The 19,990-nt window shown below is 40.8% G+C and overlaps 3 protein-coding genes and 1 long non-coding RNA gene across 5 annotated transcripts; 2 read left to right on the plus strand and 2 right to left on the minus strand.

Moving 5' to 3' along the window:
* Positions 1-299: 299 nt before the first annotated feature.
* On the plus strand, positions 300-1,507 carry LOC130164613 (uncharacterized). The gene is made up of 3 exons (XR_008826636.1): positions 300-382; positions 556-772; positions 845-1,507. It is a non-coding gene; the product is annotated as an uncharacterized LOC130164613 (long non-coding RNA).
* A 3,877-nt stretch (positions 1,508-5,384) lies between these two features.
* On the plus strand, positions 5,385-7,132 carry LOC130164794 (transcription factor 7-like 1-A). The gene is made up of 6 exons (XM_056369762.1): positions 5,385-5,485; positions 5,622-5,708; positions 5,889-6,045; positions 6,366-6,473; positions 6,554-6,602; positions 6,819-7,132. The coding sequence occupies exons 1-6, from the start codon at positions 5,454-5,456 to the stop codon at positions 7,106-7,108; spliced, it is 723 nt and encodes a 240-aa protein (XP_056225737.1). The 5' UTR covers positions 5,385-5,453; the 3' UTR covers positions 7,109-7,132.
* A 1,151-nt stretch (positions 7,133-8,283) lies between these two features.
* On the minus strand, positions 8,284-11,261 carry LOC130164070 (uncharacterized). Its single transcript, XM_056368498.1, has 5 exons — positions 11,172-11,261; positions 10,658-11,002; positions 10,426-10,536; positions 10,257-10,294; positions 8,284-10,140 (listed from the first exon to the last, which is right to left on the minus strand). Exons 1-5 carry the CDS (start codon positions 11,209-11,211, stop codon positions 10,018-10,020), a joined length of 657 nt encoding a protein of 218 aa, XP_056224473.1. The 5' UTR covers positions 11,212-11,261; the 3' UTR covers positions 8,284-10,017.
* Positions 11,262-11,268: 7 nt separating this feature from the next.
* On the minus strand, positions 11,269-18,885 carry LOC130164072 (uncharacterized). Of its 2 annotated transcripts, none has more exons than XM_056368500.1 (8): positions 18,822-18,885; positions 18,336-18,665; positions 17,940-18,047; positions 15,395-17,719; positions 14,881-15,225; positions 14,649-14,759; positions 14,481-14,518; positions 11,269-11,386 (listed from the first exon to the last, which is right to left on the minus strand). In XM_056368500.1, exons 4-8 carry the CDS (start codon positions 15,432-15,434, stop codon positions 11,366-11,368), a joined length of 555 nt encoding a protein of 184 aa, XP_056224475.1. In that variant the 5' UTR covers positions 15,435-17,719; positions 17,940-18,047; positions 18,336-18,665; positions 18,822-18,885; the 3' UTR covers positions 11,269-11,365. The 2 variants fall into 2 exon arrangements, with proteins under 2 accessions (XP_056224475.1, XP_056224474.1); XM_056368499.1 differs by lacking the exon at positions 11,269-11,386 and adding an exon at positions 11,708-14,364.
* Between the last annotated feature and the right edge of the window lie 1,105 nt (positions 18,886-19,990).

A 19,990-nucleotide genomic window follows, 5' to 3' on the forward strand; every position in this document is an offset into this window, starting at 1 on the left:
CAAAAGTTATGTGTATCTTTTATTTTGGAAGGAGGGATGAGATCTGACAATCTTGCATAAAGGTTTTGATATTTAGCTTATACATAATAGCGACTAAAAATATAAAAATAAACTATTTGTTTTGTCAAATAACATGAAGAGGAAAAAGACAAATGTAAAGTTGCTCAACTTCTCTTTCCTGTAAACTTTTCTGTGCATGTCAGCATCAGCAATTTTCAGTTTGAGCAAAACAGGAAAAAAACAACAAAACAAAACCACCCCCTCCTCTTTTATACTGACATCACCCTCACTACACAGTTCAGTTAGAGACATTGCAGCGCTGCAGTCGTACACACCATGAAGACCTTCACCTTGATAACAGCTTTACTCCTCTGCAGCTTCAGTGAGTACTGACACTCAATTACTCTATTACATTTAGATCTATGGTGACTCTGACACACCAGAGTTTAAACTTCCACATTAGAGCTGAATGAATTGTTGCTGTTGCTTTATTCCAGTAACTGTTACATTATACACTCAGAGATAAACTCTTGTTGTGTCTGCTGTTTGTTTCAGGCTGGATCTCTGTCTCAGTGTCTCGGTCTCAGACTGTGGACGTCTGTTATGACCGGGTCTCGCAGCAACGTTTCATACTGTGATGGATATCATTTGAAATGAGCTCCAACATCTCCACCCTCTTTCTCAAAATCAAACAAGTGGATTTATCACTCTGGACTGTATTTTTGTGGATTTTAAACAAATGGATGTCTGATTTTCATTGTAATATACTTAGGTGAGATTACTGTAAATGATTCTTTATTTTGGTTTCCTTTCTTGGTTGTTTCTCTGACACGATCTGTTGCAGCATCCTGTTGAACAGACTGAGGCCCTGGGTCTATCTGGTGCAGCTTTAAGATGGTTTTCAACTTTCGTGTCAAAGAGGAGGTTCTGTGTCTATGTGAACGACTCTCTCTTCACTTTCTTCTAGTAAGTATGGTATGCCTCAGGGATTGGTGTTGGGACCAATTTGATTTTCTTCATACATGCTTCCCCTTGTTATACTGATGATACACAGATGTACCTGCCTGTTAAACCCACAGACCCTGGAAGGCTGAGCTCACTCAATGCCAGCCTTTGATGGTGTGATGTTTTCTTCAGGTGAACTCGAAACAGTATCAGCACATGGTGAGACACATTCTGCCCTCTGCTCCCCTCTGCTGGTTGCCTGGTGGAATATTTCAAGCCATGTTGCAGGGAATCTTGGCATCTGGTTTGATAGTAGTTTAAGTTTGACCATGAAGTTTGTGCAATCATGTTTTTATCATCTTATAGATATTTCAAAAACAGAATTTATTTCAACTTTTAAAGACACAGAGACCATCCTACACACCTTCAACGACTTGGAAAGAAATCAGCAGACTCAGCAATTTCTTTTTTTTGAGAGTCTTTCCAGATTTTCCTTGAGTTTTAACTGTTCATTCTCCTTTAAAATATTCTTTCTCAGTTGTATTTACCAGATTGGTTTTCATACACCAAATTGTATCTCTTTAAACCTGATGATTTTATGGCTTGTTTCATTTTGCTGCCTTGAATCACTTTGTAACTTGGTTTTTGAAAACAAGAAATTATTATTATTATTATTATTATTATTATTACAGTGCTGCTATCATTGCTGCTGTTATTTTTGATAACACCATTACACATGGGCGTTACTGTCATTATTTTCACTATAACAATCAACAGTCAACAGTCTATACAGCTGTTCCTGGTCTCTCGCTCTCCTCTATCTGCCTCTCTTTCCCTCTCTTTCCCCTGTTTGGTTACGCTTCATACCAGGTTATCAAATATCACATGCTGAGCAGCCCTGACCCTGGAAAGTAATCTTCTTCTGTCCTCTCTTTCTCCATCTTTGAGGGTGAATTCATCACACATTAACGATAATGATGTACCGTCTAAATGAATGGGCATTGAGAGCACTTGGTTTTCATTTGAATCAACCATACATTTAATGCTGTTTAATCCCACAGCTGTGCTGGTTTCTATTCTCTTTCCGAACTACTTCCTACTTGAATGTTTCTCTTGTACAGATTTGATGCTTCCACTTCTCTTTTCTCATGGTTCTGCCCCTTTTACAAACATGTCTGACCTTGAAAATCAGCATTGTGTAGTTGTAGCCTATTCATGTATGTAGAATCTAATAATAATAATAAATTAATTAATTAATAAATAATAAATAAATAGCCCCTCAGATTGATCTTGTGACCCTCTGGAGGGGCCCGACCCCATGGCTTGAAACCACAGACCTACCCCACAGTCTGTACAGTAGCTACAACAGTACAGTGCTGCTTACACATTGTTGTATAGTATTAGCAATCTAATAATATTATATATGCTAACAATACTAATAAATATATGCTAAGTGCTGATTATACTTCTGCACTTTACAATAGTATTTTTACGTCGTTGTAATAATACTTTATTAAGTAGCTCAGAACTGAGTGAATGTACTTAGTTACATTCCAGCACTGAGTGAAATAAGGAGTATTGGGGGGGGGGGGGGGAGTCAACTGTATCGGTTATGGATGAGGCAGTAACATGATCCTGTCCGATCTGCCCACAGAATAGAATATTCAAATGAATCTATGTCGGTGATTCTATGGAATGTGACTCACAATGAGAGATTCTGTTGGTTCAGGTCACTTGTAGATAACACACACAGTTAACGGTCAACAGCCTCAGAGACACAAAACACACAGTTCAAGACAAAGACTGTTAACTAACCGGAGCATCAGTGAAAGCAGCAGGTGAGTACTGAAATGGGGAGTTTTATTTTAGCAAGGTTTGAACGTGTTGTTTTCAAATGCAGAAGCAGTCATTTTTAGTAGTTTTCAGTTGCCATAACTCAGATAGACTTAACTCCCCAAACACACACGTCTATGAACTACTAGTTGTCAATAAAATTAAATATTGATATTGTGTCTCAACTCAAAAAACTGCTGAAAAAGTAAAAAAAAAAGTAAAAAAAGATATTGGCTGATGGTTAACACAGTTACACTCATGAAGGAGCTTCAGATCCTATACTTCAGTAGAAAAAGCAAAACCACATTTCAAAAATATTACAAGTAAATTCAACGTTTTACTGAAATAAAAGTTCATCAGTTTTATTGGCAAAATTGATTAAAGTTTAAAGTTTTGTATTTTGTATTATATTATATATATATATATTTAATTACACCCCAAAAACTGACAATTCAGCATGTACAATAATAATCAACACACACCAACTGTGCAATGTCCCTTTTCCTTTTCCCTTTTACACTGAAAATTATCCCAATGTGGGACTAATAAAGGAATATCTTATCTCTTATCAATACTTATTCATCATCATGTAAGCTGCATTTAAATTCTGCATGCTGAGGTGAGAGCAATTATTATATATTGTTGGATTGTTTAATCATATTTTACAAGCTGATCATGTTAAATAACCTACATTAAATCTTTATCTGCAAAGTGAGAAGTAACTTTAGCTGTCAGGTAAATGTAGAAAAGGAAGATGTCCGGTATTTCCCTCTGAAATGTAGTGAAGTAGAAGTTATGCACTTTTATAACTCAATGCTGTTCCCTATAAAAATGTCTTAAAACCAGCTTCCTAGAGACAGAATCAGTGACAAACATCTGTGATGGATCTCGGAGCAGTGTTTGAACATGTCATAAAGGAGATGGAGTGGAGCGATGTGCTTGACACTGTGCAGGCGCTAGTTGGGGAAATGTTGGGAGACACACCCAACCTTCCACCCCAGCGTCCACCTCCTCCTCCTCCTCCTCCCAATGAGCTCAGATTTGACACCCACCCTCAGCCGGTGGACAGAGGATACGGTGGGTGCATCCCCCTGGGAGCAGCTCCACGCTGCTTGAAGGTCGGGCATGCTGCTCCCATTATCTACCAGGAGCAAAATGTCCTGCAGCCAGGTCACCTGCACAACCAGGCAGGTGCTTACACTCAGGGACAGGTAAGAAACTGAGCAGAGTTTAGAGATAGGTTCATAAGAATTTCATCAACACCTGAATCAGAACAGATAGTTATTAATGGTGGAAGCTTGAGGCCAACAGCAGGATGATTTTAATCTAAGCCCAGCTGCTGTCCCATGTGCTGCTTCATGTAATGAGTTGAGTTATGCAACAGTATTGTGAGGCCCTGCACATCAGTATCCTTAATGACTGCCAATTAGTCGTAATTCAAAAGTGATAATTGATGAGTGCTCAGTGTAGTGAAGCTGTTAAGTGACTTAAAGCATGTAAGACTTCGTTAGAAATCTCCTGTGGCCTCCACGTCCTCTCAGAGGCTTCAAGATATTTAATATGTATTATTATATTATGATTTCAATTCGTAATTTGTCCATTAAATTGGAAAAAAGAAAACACAGAATTTTCTGTGATTCATCTGATTTCCTCTTGAACAGCTGATTGATGAATCGGTTAATTGTTTCAGCACTAGCTGAAAGCTTTAGTCTTTCTGTGGACTGTCTCAGAGCTGGAGTTCTGGGACGTTCTACAGAAGAGCACCTATGACAGGCTGATGATATGATTCATCTTTGCTTTGGTGGTTTTGTTGTGTTTGGGATGACAATAAGGTCACGATGGGGATCATACAAGGCTGGGTTAGGTATAAATATCACTAAAGTACTCTGGAGAAGTGCAGAGAATTGTCTGAGCCAGCAAGCTGGTTAACCTTCCCTCTCTCTCCACAGTACCTGCCGTATCAGCGGCCTGGATACAATGTCCCAGCATCAGCAGCAGCTGTCGGTGCTCCTCCACACCAGGCAAGACCCTGGATTACCACATGCACTCTGAAGCATCTTCACCCTTGTAGTAGACGTCAGTTTTAGCAGCGTCACAGTGAAATCAATGATACCAGTGCCTGAGCCGTTTTACAGCTGGACTCTGTGCCGTTTCAATTCAAAACCTTCAGAAGTATTCAAATAGAACAATAATTGCATTTAAATAGATTTGTTCTGGCAGCAGTCTCTTAACTACTGGTATTCAGTAATAACAAAAACATTCACCACTGAAGTTTAGAATAGTTAGTTGTTTGTACAGAAGGTTCAAGTTCCCAAAGCCAGGTTTAATAAGCTGAATCAAAAAGCTACAGTTCACAGGATGTAAGAGGTATGTAGGTTTGTTCAAATCATGCTGGGAAACATTATATGCTTTATGCTATAAGTGTTTTCTACTGTGGTCTGAACGTCACATGAACACATGCTCCTGACCTCTGTGACCCTCTGCAGGAGCATTCACACACTTTTGTATCATGGTCATGGACTCTGCAGGAATTCCACTGGAGGAGCTCGGAGCTTTTACTCCGCAGGCGGTGGTGCCGGTGACACGTGTGACGATGCAGCTCGGGTAATCACCTGTTCCGTGTGTGTTTGTGTCTCCAGTATGACGGCGTGCCGGTGTTGAGGCTCCCCGACGCCATGAAGGAGAATCTGGTTACCATTGGAATAGTGTATGTAACACACACACACACACACACACACACACACACAAACGCACATGAGTGCACACATCTGTCAGCCTCTGTCTGTGTCTTCAAACGTACTTTGTCTGCTGTCTAATGTATCTGTCTGCTGTTATTCACGTAGGAATGGAGAGTTGGTGTACGGATTTCCTGCAGAGGGATTCCCTCCCGTTTCTCCTTGTGCTCCTTCACCGAACACCTCCATGTCACTGTAAGTCAGCCTGACCGGCTCATGAGCTCATGACCACAATGAAGCCGGGCTCAAAGTCGAATGACAGTCACCTTATATGTCATTTTTTGCAGCTTTGGGTGCCTGTTATCTGTCGATCGAGAACACCGCCAACTTTTATCTCTTCAACTATTATTCTGCTTCTTCCACGCTTTCCCACAGAAAGAGAAAGAGTGAGATCCAGCAGGATGAAGGCCGGCCATACATCAAGAAGCCGCCCAATGCCTTCATGCTCTTCAGGAAGGAGCAGAGGGCGAAGGTTGTTGCAGAGCTGAACAACAACAATAACGCGACAGTGAATACTGTCATTGGACAGAGGGTAAGTGTCTTTGCTCTGTGTGATTTGAGATACTTCGTCACAGTTTCCTGCAGCAAATTTTATTCTTTATTTTATATCATTCTTTTCTTGAAACAGAATGATTTGTATTTCCTATCATGTGACCCCGAAAACAAGTCTACATTTAAACAGGATTTCCAGCATTTTATTTTGACACGAATACACTGCACCTATTCACGTGGATCTGTGTGTGTTTCCGTTAACATGTGTTCATGCTTGTGTGTGTGCACTAGTCGGCCTGTGGTTGCGTGTAGTTGTGTGTAGTTGTGTGTCGCTGACAGTGTGTCGTCGTGCGTCCACAGTGGAAGTCAATGTCGAAGGAGGAGCAGGCCAAGTACCATGAGGAGGCAGAGAAGGAGAGGACGCTCCACTCCCAGCAGTTCCCAGACTGGTCCTGCAGTGACAATTATGTATGTTACACCGTGCTCACATAACAACTCAAACATGTCTACATCACATGGAAATTTTTAATGTGTTTGTTTTTGTGTAGGGCAAAAAGAGGAAGAGGGTGAGGAGGAAAGCTCGCACCACAGCCGATGGTGAGACAATGTTTCTGTGGATCACAGTGCGCTCTCATGTGATATGTGATAAATACAACAGAAATTGTGATGTTTTTGAAATGAAATGTGATTCTATTCGACATCGGTACCAAAAATGTGCCTCAATGCAAGTTTAAGAAGCAGCATCTGGTTTTGAAGGAATGTTATCGAGTCTCTGACGTGACTGATCTGCGTTTTTGTGCGTTTGTGTTGCAGCGTCTGCGTCTCAACCCGAGGAGGTCACACAGCAAGCCAAGAAGCTGTGTGTCATACCAGTGCAGACGTATGTGATGCAGACCTCCGCCTTACAGTCACATGTGATGCAGACCTCCGCCTTACAGTCACATGTGATGCAGCCCTCCACCTTACAGTCACATGTGATGCAGCCCTCCACCTTGCACACAGAAGTGATGGAGTCTTCCACGCATCACGGGAGGCCTCGAATGGCTCTTCCTGTATGTGACGGATTTGACCTGCTGGCACGTTGGAGATCAGGGAACATTTAACCCCCCACCCCCTTCCCCTTTACCCCCCCCTTCTCACTTTCTCTCCCTCCTCCCTCTTCCCCTTTATTACTGAATTCATAGCTTGTATTTATTCTTAATAACATATTTTGTGCATGTTTTGCCACATTGATTTATTTATTGAGTCACTGTGTATTTATTTGGGATGTGGAGTCGAGCGTAGAGGTTTGTATGGGTCAGCAGTGAGCGCACACACCTACAGTAAGTGGAGTACAGTGGGGTGATTTCAGCCTGTTTCTAGGCAACCACAGACAAAATTGGTCATGTGATCACACACTAACCCTCGCCTTATGATGGAGAGAAGCCAATAGATGAAGTGATGAAGCACTTTTAAGTTCACAAAACTGTTTCAACAGTTCCAAAGTAATTTTTTATGTTTGAGGAGTTGTGATTATTGTGTTTGAATGATTACAGACAAGTTTGAAAAAATCTCACACATTGGTTAGAGCTTTAGGAAGTTACAATATGAGGCTACAATGTTGCTGGATGACACAAGTCATTTAAAATGGTGGTGGGGTAATTTGAGCCAAAAGGTGTGGGGGAAGTTGAGCCAGTGGTGCTGATGATGGAAAGCTCATCTTCACATTCAAAGAGAAAAAAAGTTCATATTCCACTGCAGCTTTGACAAGTTGGATGTCGAGTAGTAGCCCCAGGTTGTGCCAAGAGACCACTTCTTTTTGGGGCGGGAATCATATTTGAAAACTCCTAATTTTACAAAGTGATTATTCCCAGGGATGAACCACATCCTTAAATATATGTACAAATAGTAGTTGTTGTGTCTGAGCTCTACCTCATGAGCTGGACACCAAATATGTTGGATTGTCTATCAATTTATTGGCTACCATAAATTAAGAAAATATTAATATTAAAAATATTAATAGTAAATAATAACTTTAAAATGAATTAAAGTCCTTCGGGCACCAGCCTAAACTAATAGGCAAAATAGCCAATATGGTTTTAGTCTCAATTTATTACCATTAATCTGGAACTCTGATTAACCGTTAGCTTACAAACTATAACCAAATTTCCATATCAACAGTAAGTTACAGTTGAAGGATTGGAATTTTACCAAGTAGAGGTTGGCAATATTCACGCTTGCGCAACATTAAACACACTAGTAGTTATACTTAAACACATTTATTTACAATGGAGCAGAGTAAAACACAATGTCTAATCTAGTATGTACAGGTATGTGTATGTGTGTGTATTTGTGGGGACACAAACAAAGGCAAGATGGCCGATTCACAGTGGTCACTGTGACCACATGACCTGAACAAGGAGACTACACAAGATGACGGTAAACAAAGAAACTACTCAAAATGGCCGCTGAGACCACATAGTGTGTTTGAGAGGGAAGGTGTGAGTTTCTTTGTTAGCCTAGCTCATGTAATCTACAGGTACCAGGTTAGAGGGGGAAGCTTAGCTTCATGCAGGTTCTAGAACTGAGACGTACTGTTGTGTGTGAACATACGAGTACCTGATTAACTGTATGACTGACCACCACCTAAGCAAACATTACAACAACAAGACATCAATCAACGAGAACATTAACAAAGTTAAGACTTCTGCTGCTTAGCTATGCTGTGCTGGGAAAGGTTAGGCCCAGTCAGTTAACGTTACCTAGTCCTTGGAACAAACAAAGAGGTCCTTTCCAGTGTTGTTGTAAAGTCCAGTGAGTTGGGAGGTTTCCTGGTGGAGTAAAGTCCTGTCTGGCTGTGTTGCTTTGTGGTTATCTCCTTTGTTCTCCTCACAGAGTTAGCTGTTCCATGCTAACTCTGCTACGATTCCTGTTGCTTGGAAAATCAGCTGGCCTTGTGTCGTAGCTGCTGACTCTGAAGAGGATTTGGTTCACTCACAGTTAATCCGAAGCAGGTCGCTGCTGTTGAGGAGAAGAGTGTTTGCAGGCTGCTGGTAGCAGGCCGGTGAGAGAGCTGGTTTCTCAGGTAGCAGAGCTGACCTGGGCTGGGGCCTTGTTGCCCTTTGAAGAACCAAGAGGAGAGGGCTGGAGCTGCACTCCAGAGCAAGCCAAGAAAAAAAGAGAGAGAGGGCCAGAGGACTGGTTCTGTCTGGTGAGACCCTTGGGGGTCACATGTCACACGCTGACCCACACTGGCCAGTGGAGCAAAGAAACATTTGGTCTCCTGAATGGTGAGTCCCAACATAGTTGGAGACTTTACTGTCATTCCCTCACTTTAAAGGCGCTACAAGTAAAAACTCAACTCTACGAGTGCGTGTTAGTCAGTCGCTACCTGTTCTGCTTAAAGCTCAACTCTGTCAAAAGGCTCTCAAGTGAGTTTGTAACGATATTCAAAGTGACAAAAGACTGTTTTCTTGTTTTGTCTGCTTTTTTTCTTTGCTTCAGCGTATTATTATGAAGTAAATGTTGATCACACAATGTAAGGCTATATAATAATGACATCATCAGCGTATAGACTAGTTCCCTATAAGACCCACTTTCACAGTGCAATTCTGTCGTCTTCATTTACTGCACAAAAGAAGAGCGCCTGTCATTGTGCAACCAATACAGAAAGAGAAGATAGCGCTTTTGTTTTCTCAAGGTTAGAAAACCTTCATCGTCATGATGAAGCCTAACAGAGCTCATGATTTCCACTTCAGCCGTGGTCAGACCACACTCTGCTGTCTCTTCCTGTCAAACTAGCTAAGTGTGGCTCGTTCTCTCCGTCACTGCTGCAGACCTCCATCTAACTCTGAGTGTAAGAGAGTCTGAACAGACACCAGTGTCTTTACTGGCTCGGAGCAATCATATTCTTTTGCCCTCAGATACTGGTGGATAATGAGATTTCACAATTTGCATGAACATACAATCTTTATTACAACATTTTTTTTGACAGTGACGGTAACTGAGCAGCTGTTCCAGAGGTTTCCTGAGTCTATCTGGTGGCAGTGTACTCAACATTAGGCTCCAGCTGTCTCTCTGATACAGACCCTCTGCTCTTTCTGGCTCTCTTATGGAAACCCAGCGCTGCATAGGTCACATCAGCAGAGCTTGGATTCTGTAAATGACAATATATAGTCACTAATGTCCCACAGCTGAGTATGTGAGAAAATATAAGACCAGACAACATGTAAACTAGACTTTGATCTTAATCTAAGGTTACATTGTGATTACCTGGCTGTGTTGTGGATTGTGTCCCTCTTCCTTTAAATCTGAATGACAGAAACGACACATCTGGTCAGTGCACTGATCGAAAATGTCGCTCTTTTTACTTTCTTGGTAAAAGGGAAGTTTTGTATTTGTAAAGTCGTGCACTTGCACCATAAAAAACACATACAAGTACCTGTGTGAAGTTTCCTGATTTTGAGACCCAGAACAATGACGACGATAATGAGGAAAATAACCAGAGCACTCAGGATCGCACTCGTCAGAGTTGCTAGTTCAACAGATTCTTCTACAAGAAAGATGAATACATTTAACTTTTTGTATCATACACTGCCTGAGATCAGCGAGTACAGAAGGCACATATCTGTTTCTTTCCAACCAAAACACAGACAAAACATCAACAATCTTACCTTGAACCTTTAAGTACGTTGAACTGTCAATTACTAACTTATTATTCCAGTAAGATCCACAGAAATAGAGTCCAGAGTCAGATGAATCCACTTGTTTGATCTGGAGAAAGAGGGTAGTGATGTTGGACGTCATGTTAAACTTTCCATTTTGAAATCCATCACAGAATGTAGCATTGCCATCAGAGCTGGACATGGAGGAGATGCAGGTGGCATTGGGTCTGTTGTCCAGTCTGAACCAGACTATGTGACTGGTAGAACTGGTGAAGTTGGTACACATCAGTGTGACTTCTTCACCAGACTGGACCTCCACAGTGTGAAACTCAGAGACGGAGACAGAGATCCAGCCTGAAACAAACAAAAAGTATTTTATTCACAAACCTTTAATTCAACAGGAATCAAACAATGCATGTAAATCATGTTATTAATGAACAGTTTCTAAGTTTGAGTTCTGGCAGATTACTGAAGGAAAAGTTAACAATGGTTTTATTAAGAAAAAATACATAATTGTACTTACTGCAGGTAAAGAGTAAAGCTGTTACCAAGTTGAAGTTCATCGTTGCGTGTACAGTAGGACTGCACCACTTCAGTGTAGGTGACTGTGAACTTGAACTGTTCTCCAGTGAGAGTGGTGTCGGCGTAAAGAGGTGGGCTGTTCTTCTGTTGATCTGGTCGCTCAGAAGGACAATAGAAATGCTTAGAAGCAAAGATTCAGTCTGAATCAAACAGGAACTAAACAAACATGTCAGTTTTGCAATTAACAAACAGTTATGGTTGTTTCAGTGCAGTTGCTGTTTTGAAGACATGTTTGAAATTGTTCTACAGCCGTATTGGTCCGACAAACTTACAGAATAAAGGTTAGGTCCATGATAAAATGTAGAGTAAGACTGCAGTGCTGAACTGTTCTCTAGTCAGAGTGCTCAAAGTGTAACAAGATAGGTGTCTTTTGACAACTGCCTCACTCAGGCTAACAACTTAAAAACTTTCAGACAAAAGTGCATCAGAGCCACAAAGAGAATGAGACTAAGTTAACCCTGTAAATTATTTTTTTAATCTTCCAGCCTAAATGTTAAAAAAGTCTAACTTTGTTTGATGTTCCCTGCCTCATAACTCTTTTCTTTAATACCTCATACTTTAACAAAATGGCGACACATCACTACATACTGCTGCCAGCGATAGGTTTGGTCGTTGACACGTAAGTGATAATACGCAACGATTTGCCGTGAAATAAGCATCAGAGCATGTTATCGTGCTGTATGTTCATTTGCCACAAGAAAGAGAGATTTCTGCTTCATGTCAGACTTTATTCAGAGGCGACAGGTTCATGATTTACACTTCGGCTGTGCTCAGACCACACTGTGCTGTCTCTTCCTGAAGTGATGTGTGCGTCACAAAATACCCTTCACTTCCTGCAGATGGCAGTGTGTGTGAAATGCAGCAGCATTTATTTTCTTCTTACCTGCGGTAACCTGTGGTCTCACCACATCTTGTTAAACTGTCATCTTTAAAATATATACTGAACACGCATTACTCGTATAAAAATAATACATTATACAATTGTACATTACAACCATACATGAAATATCAGCCTAGACAATACAATTTCCAAACAGAGATACAATTAAAGCTGGAGTCACCTACATTTGCTCTGGTTTTTGTTCTTTATAAGCTAAATGGCAGAAACCTCCATCCATTTTCTACTGCTTATCCTCTAGTAGGGTCGCGGGGGGGCTGGAGCCTATCCCAGCATCTTTTCGGGCGAGAGGCGGGGTACACCCTGGACAGGTCGCCAGTCCATCGCAGGGCAAACACATAGAGACAGACAACCATTCACACTCACAGCCACAACTATGGTCAATTTAGAGTATCCAATTAGCCTAGTCCCCATTTGCATGTCTTTGGACTGTGGGAGGAAGCCGGAGTACCCGGAGAGAACCCACACTGGCACGGGGAGAACATGCAAACTCCACACAGAAAGATCCCACGGCCGAGCCGGGACTCAAACCTGGAACCTTCTTGCTGTGCGGCGACAGCGCTAACCACTGCACTACCGTGCAGCCTATGGCAGAAACATTTGTTAGTTAATTGATCATTGTCTTTAGTATACTAGGAGTTTTGCAAGCAAGTTTTTCAAGCACAACTTTAAAATTTCCCGGGACTTTATGTATGTATGTAAAACTACTCTCTGTTATGATTAAAGTTCCTCTTCAGACAAGTTTTAGACTATGTTAAAATATCTGCTGTGATTAATATTTTGTTTAACATGATTTTCCCAGATAAAGAATGCCCCGCCCACCATGGCTGCTTGCACTAGGTTGACAGGTGAAAGAGGTTCATTATGTTAAGTAACTGTCATTGAACTCAACCCTTTCCCACAACAACAGCAACACAATCAAACTTTTACAATATTGCGTTTCCACCTGACCTTTGACGGTTATAATGGCTGCTCAGTCTGACGAGCCTCTTGCCGTGTTACCTTCTTGAAGACTTGATTCTGTTGATTCTGTTCGGAAAGATGCAGCTGTTTGGGAATCACCAAATGAAATGGAAGAGACCCGAGTACGTTGTCTACAAGCAAATGGGAGACTCTTTCTAATTTAAGGATCTTAAAAAGTTCTGTCAACGATCGCCACTGCCACTAGATGTCGCACCAGGCCACCAGCATCTCGTACCAAAACTAACGCTTTGTCGGCCACACCTACAGTAAAGTGTTACGTAGCAAGTTGGATGTCGAGTAGTAGCCCCAGATTGTGCCAAGAGAAACTTTTTTTTGGGGGGGAAGTCATATTTGAAAACTAATTTTCCAAAGTGATTATTCCCAGGTATGAACCACATCCTTAAATATTTGTACAAATAGTAGTTGGAGACTTTACTGTCATGCCCTCACTTTAAAGACACTACAAGTAAAAACTCCACTCTACGAGTGCATGTTAGTCAGTCGCTACCTGTTCTGCTTAAAGCTCAATTCTGTCAAAAGGCTCTCAAGTGAGTTTGTAACAATATTTAAAGTGACAATAGACTGTTTTTTTGTTTTGTCTGTTTTTTTTCTTTGCTTCAGCGTATTATTATGAAGTAAATGTTAATCGCACAATGTAAGGCTATAGAATAATGACATCATCAGCGTATAGACTAGTTCCCTATAAGACCCACTTTCACGGTGAAATTCTGTTGGCTTCATTTACTGCACAAAAGAAGAGCGTCTGTCATTGTGCAACCAATACGGAAAGAGAAGATAGCGCTTTTGTTTTCTCAAGGTTAGAAGACCTTCATCGTCACGATGAAGCCTAACAGAGCTCATGATTTCCACCTCAGCCGTGGTCAGACCACACTCTGCTGTCTCTTCCTGTCAAACTAGCTAAGTGTGGCTCGTTCACTCCTTCACTGCTGCAGACCTCCATCTAACTCTCAGTGTCAGAGAGTCTGAACAGTCACCAGTGTCTTTACTGGCTTGGAGCAATCATATTCTTTTGCCCTCAGATACTGATGGATAATGAGATTTCACAATTTGCATGAACATACAATCTTTATTACAACATTTTTTTTGACAGTGACGGTAACTGAGCAGCTGTTCCAGAGGTTTCCTGAGTCTATCTGGTGGCAGTGTACTCAACATTAGGCTCCAGCTGTCTCTCTGATACAGACCCTCTGCTCTTTCTGGCTCTCTTAAGGAAACCCAGCGCTGCATAGGTCACATCAGCAGAGCTTGGATTCTGTAAATGACAATATATAGTCACTAATGTCCCACAGCTGAGTATGTGAGAAAATATAAGACCAGACAACATGTAAACTAGACTTTGATCTTAATCTAAGGTTACATTGTGATTACCTGGCTGTGTTGTGGATTGTGTCCCTCTTCCTTTAAATCTGAATGACAGAAACGACACATCTGGTCAGTGCATTGATCAAAAATATCGCTCTTCCTACTTTGTTGGTAAACAGGAAGTTTTGTATTTGTAAAGTCGTGCACTTGCACCATAAAAAACACATACTTCACCTGTGTGAAGTTTCCTGATTTTGAGACCCAGAACAATGACGACGATAATGAGGAAAATAACCAGAGCACTCAGGATCGCACTCGTCAGAGTTGCTAGTTCAACAGACTCTTCTACAAGAAAGATGAATACATTTAACTTTTTGTATCATACACTGCCTGAGATCAGCGACTACAGAAGGCACATATCTGTTTCTTTCCAACCAAAACACAGACAAAACATCAACAATCTTACCTTGAACCTTTAAGTACGTTGCACTGACAATTGTTGACCAATTGTTCCAGTTAGATCCACAGAAATAGAGTCCAGAGTCGGATGAATCCACTTGTTTGATCTGGAGAAAGAGGGTAGTGATGTTGGATGTCATGTTAAACTTTCCATTTTGAAATCCATCACAGAACGTAACATTGGCATTAGAGCTGGACATGGAGGAGATGCAGGTGGCATTGGGTCTGTTGTCCAGTCTGAACCAGAGTGTGTGACTGATAGAACTGGTGAAGTTGGTACACATCAGTGTGACTTCTTCACCAGACTGGACCTCCACAGTGTGAAACTCAGAGACGGAGACAGAGATCCAGCCTGAAACAAACAGAAAGTATTTTATTCACAAACCTTTAATTCAACAGGAATCAAACAATGCATGTAAATCATGTTATTAATGAACAGTTTCTAAGTTTGAGTTCTGGCAGATTACTGAAGGAAAAGTTAACAATGGTTTTATAAAGAAAAAATACATAATTGTACTTACTGCAGGTGAAGAGTAAAGCTGTTACCAAGTTGAAGTTCATCGTTGCGTGTACAGTAGGACTGCACCACTTCAGAGTAGGTGACTGTGAACTTGAACTGTTCTCCAGTGAGAGTGGTGTCGGCGTAAAGAGGCGGGCTGTTCTTCTGTTGATCTGGTCGCTCAGAAGGACAATAGAAATGCTTAGAAGCAAAGATTCAGTCTGAATCAGTTTTGCAATTAACAAACATTTTTTGTTGTTTCAGTGCCGTTGCTGTTTTGGAGAAATTTGTTAGAAATTGTTCTACAGCCGTATTGGTCCGACAAACTTACAGAATAAAGGTTAGGTCCATGATAAAATGTAGAGTAAGACTGCAGTGCTGAACTGTTCTCTAGTCAGAGTGCTCAAAGTGTAACAAGATAGGTGTGTCTTTTGACAACTGCCTCACTCAGGCTAACAACTTAAAAACTTTCAGACAAAAGTGCATCAGAGCCACAAAGAGAATGAGACTAAGTTAACCCTGTAAATGATTTTTTTAATCTTCCAGCCTAAATGTTAAAAAAGTCTAACTTTGTTTGATGTTCCCTGCCTCATAACTCTTTTCTTTAATACCTCATACTTTAACAAAATGGCGACACATCACTACATACTGCTGCCAGCGATAGGTTTGGTCGTTGACACGTAAGTGATAATACGCAACGATTTGCCTCGAAATAAGCATCAGAGCATGTTATTGTGCTGTATGTTCATTTGCCACAAGAAAAAGAGAGATTTCTACTTCATGTCAGACTTTATTCAGAGGCGACAGGTTCATGATTTTCACTTCGGCTGTGCTCAGACCACACTGTGCTCTCTCTTCCTGAAGTGATGTGTGCGTCACAAAATACCCTTCACTTCCTGCAGATGGCAGTGTGTGTGAAATGCAGCAGCATTTATTTTCTTCTCACCTGCAGTAACCTGTGGTCTCACCACATCTTGTTAAACTGTCATCTTTAAAATATAAACTGAACACGCATTACTCGTATATAAATAATACATTATACAATTGTACATTACAACCATAAATAAAATATCAGCCTAGACAATACAATTTCAATACAGAGATCAAATTAAAGTTGGAGTCACCTACATTTGCTCTGGTTTTTGTTCTTTATAAGCTAAATGGCAGACACATTTGTTAGTTAATTGATCATATTAGGAGTTTTGCATTTTTCAAGCACAACTTTAAAATTCCCCGGGACTTTATGTATGTATGTAAAACTACTCTCTGTTATGATGAAAGTTCCTCTTCAGACAAGTTTTAGACTATGTTAAAATCTCTGCTGTGATTAATATTTTGTTTAACATGATTTTCCCAGATAAAGAATGCCCCGCCCACCACGGCTGCTCGCACTAGGTTGACAGGTGAAAGAGCAGAGAGTATCAAGATGCTTAGAGGGGGAAACATAACTCAGAGTGGACATTAATCCTCAGGCAGCACTTATCTTACATTATCTAATTCATGACATGACAAGTGTTTTATACTAATAATACTGATCTTTGTGTTCTTCTGGTGCATGGGCCCATAACAGATGATGGATGAAGTGTGTGTACCTTCTCGGTACCTTTTGAGATGAGCAAAATATAGTCTTAAAGCTGATTCATGGAGATGTTTTATGCCAAGCAAATGGCTAAAGTCAGAAATGGCTTCAGTAACTAGTGGTAGATAATCACCACAATATTTGAAATGTCCTTTTTCCTGCACCTTTTCACAAATCTGAAGGCAGATTTTGCCAAGTGAAGGGAAAAATACAGAAGCAAGTCACTGAAAGCATTTTTATAACATTAAGTCTCTGCCATTTGAGTCCCAGCTGTAATGCTGCTCAGCATCACTGTTCTCAAAGCTGCCACTGGTGGCCAGAGGCTCTATTGCAGTAATGCTACTGATTACCTCTGCCAAGAAGGTTGAGGTTTTGTTGGTTTGTTGGTTTGTTTGTCATTAGAATTGCACAAAAAGTACTGAGTCGATTTGCACCAACCTTGTTGGGGGGCTGAGGCATGGGCCAGGGGAGCAACCATAACATTTTGGGCAAATCCTGATCATTTACTTTGAATTAGATTTTTTTTTTCTCAGAAGTCTAGTATGTGTTGTTTGACATTGGCCTTGGTGGGGGTCTGAAACTTCTGAATGCCCTTTTACTTAAAACAGTGGTCTTACTTACATATTTTAACATGCCCCAAATAGCAGATTGCCTACGGTAATTTTTCCCCACTTGATTTTTTTTCCGTATCCCACTCTCTGATGGTCTCTCACTCTTTCTGATCGTGAATTAAGAGTTTCCAGGGTATTTCAGGTCAGAGTCCAGATTCTGTAGGGATCATTTTAACACAGATGAGCTTACCAGATGCAATAAAATAACTGTTGAAGTGATTGAACAAACTTGTACACTAATATATACCAAATCTTAAAAATGGATTCATCCATTATCATGGTGGATATTATTTGTTCAAACTGCTCTTTATTCATCCTGACTGATAGTTGCGATATATGACAGTTCACAGAGGATGGAGGACAGCCCTCAAACCTACCTGTCTGAAGCCTCATTTTGACGACGAGGCCAGTGATGACCTTCGTGAGAACAATAGTGACTCCACTCAGGATCACACTCGCCAGGGTTGTTATTTCACAGGGCTCTTCTACAAGAAAGATGATTCAATTAGACAATCTGCTTTTCTGTTGGACAATGATCAAATAATAAATAACAAAGTTTCAATGCATTATCTGCATATTAAATGTTAATGAGAGGCAGGCAGAACATTTTAGCTATCCTTTCACATTGTCACTTCTGTTATAGATGATGTTGATTACAAGCTCTTTTTACATATTCAGTATTCAATCATAATTTGTTTTTGACCATGTTGAAATGAGATACATATGTTTTCTTTCATGTAAGCAGGTAAACTGACACTTTACAACATCCTTACCATGAACCTTTAGATATGTTGCGCTGACAATTACTGAGTATTTGTTGATGGAAAATCCACAAAAATACAACCCAGAGTCAGACAAATCTGCATGCTTAACTTTGAGAAAGACAGTGGAGATGTTGGATGTCGCTTCAAATCCATTGCAGAACAAAGCGGGTGTAAGAGAATTGTACATTGAGGAAATACAGCGGGGCTGGGTTCTGCTGACTTGTCTAAACCAGATTATCTGAGAAGGAGAACTGGTGAAGTTGGAGCACAGGAGTGTTGCTTCTTCACCAAACTGGACCTCCACAGTCTGAAACTCAGAGGCTGAGACAGAGATCCAGTCTGAAACAAACAGCAGAGATTCAGATCAAGCTGATAATGCAACAAACAGACAACAATTCCCATAAACAACTGTAGTACCAACTAAATTTAGTTTTGGTGGTTATCAATTAGACATAAATTAGTACATTACGAGAGCAATTCAGTGTCAGTACTTACTGAGGCTGGAGAGAAATAAAGCTGTTATTAGAGTTAAGCTCATCTTTGTGTGTGAGGCCATCTTACTGCAGCAGAGCTTAAAATGACTAAGCTTCAGGAAGTAGGTGTCATTATATAGGGAGGTAGTTTTTTTTCTTTTTGTCTTTTTATCTTGTCAATTCAGGACACAAAATGGGTTTTTTTATGGTCAGGACAATTTTTTTAAATAACTTTTTTGTTCATTATGTCATTGAACTCTGAAACCCTTTCCCACAACAACAGCAACAGAATCAAGCTTTTACAATATTGCGTTTCCACCTGGCCTTTGACAGTTATAATGGCCGCTCAGTCTGACGAGCCTCTTGCCGTGTTACCTTCTTGAAGACTTGATTCTGTTGATTCTGTTGGGAAAGATGCAGCTGTTTAGGAATCACCAAATGAAAGGGAAGAGACCCGAGTACGTTGTCTACACGCTAATGGGAGACTCTTTCTAATTTAAGGATCTTAAAAAGTTCTGTCAACGATCGCCACTGCCACTAGATGTCGCACCAGGCCACCAGCATCTCGTACCAAAACTAACGCTTTGTTGGCCACACCTACAGTAAAGTGTTACGAAGCCCAGTGAAAGCGGTCATTAATCACAGGCCAAGAAGCACAACTAAATAAAGTTATCCTGTGAACACGGGAGCCAACAAAAAAGAGTTTAGCCACACCCAGTAACCCAAACTGCCATAATATGCTCCATGGCAATGCTAGCAGTAAGCCAGTTAGTGATAGCAACATTTGCAGAACAAATTCAAAATAAGGGCATTATATTTTACGTTATCATGCCTTCTGTAGCCGGTCAGTAATGACCAGTCATGTAGCTTTATGTAACCATCAAGTTACTTACACACAGAGGAGAAGAAAAGCCAGTTCTGAGTCAAGCTGAACCTTTTAGCCGCTCGTAGGGATCTCCTCTTGGAAAAGCAAGACCAGTATTGACTCCATAGCCGGACTGGGGAAGAAATTCAGCCATGGATTTATGCACTGGAACCCTGCATGAATGACAAGCACTCACAGAGGTCCAGTAAAGACCATGCCGGAGCCGGTGAGCACTTTGATGGCTGACCAGGATTTGAGCTGGTATTCCACATGACCAGTCCATCTGTGCTCCGGTCTTATCTCTTTATTTAAGAGAAGGACTTTTT

Source organism: Seriola aureovittata, chromosome 23 (genome assembly GCF_021018895.1).
Source record: "Seriola aureovittata isolate HTS-2021-v1 ecotype China chromosome 23, ASM2101889v1, whole genome shotgun sequence".
Lineage (NCBI taxonomy): Eukaryota > Metazoa > Chordata > Actinopteri > Carangiformes > Carangidae > Seriola > Seriola aureovittata.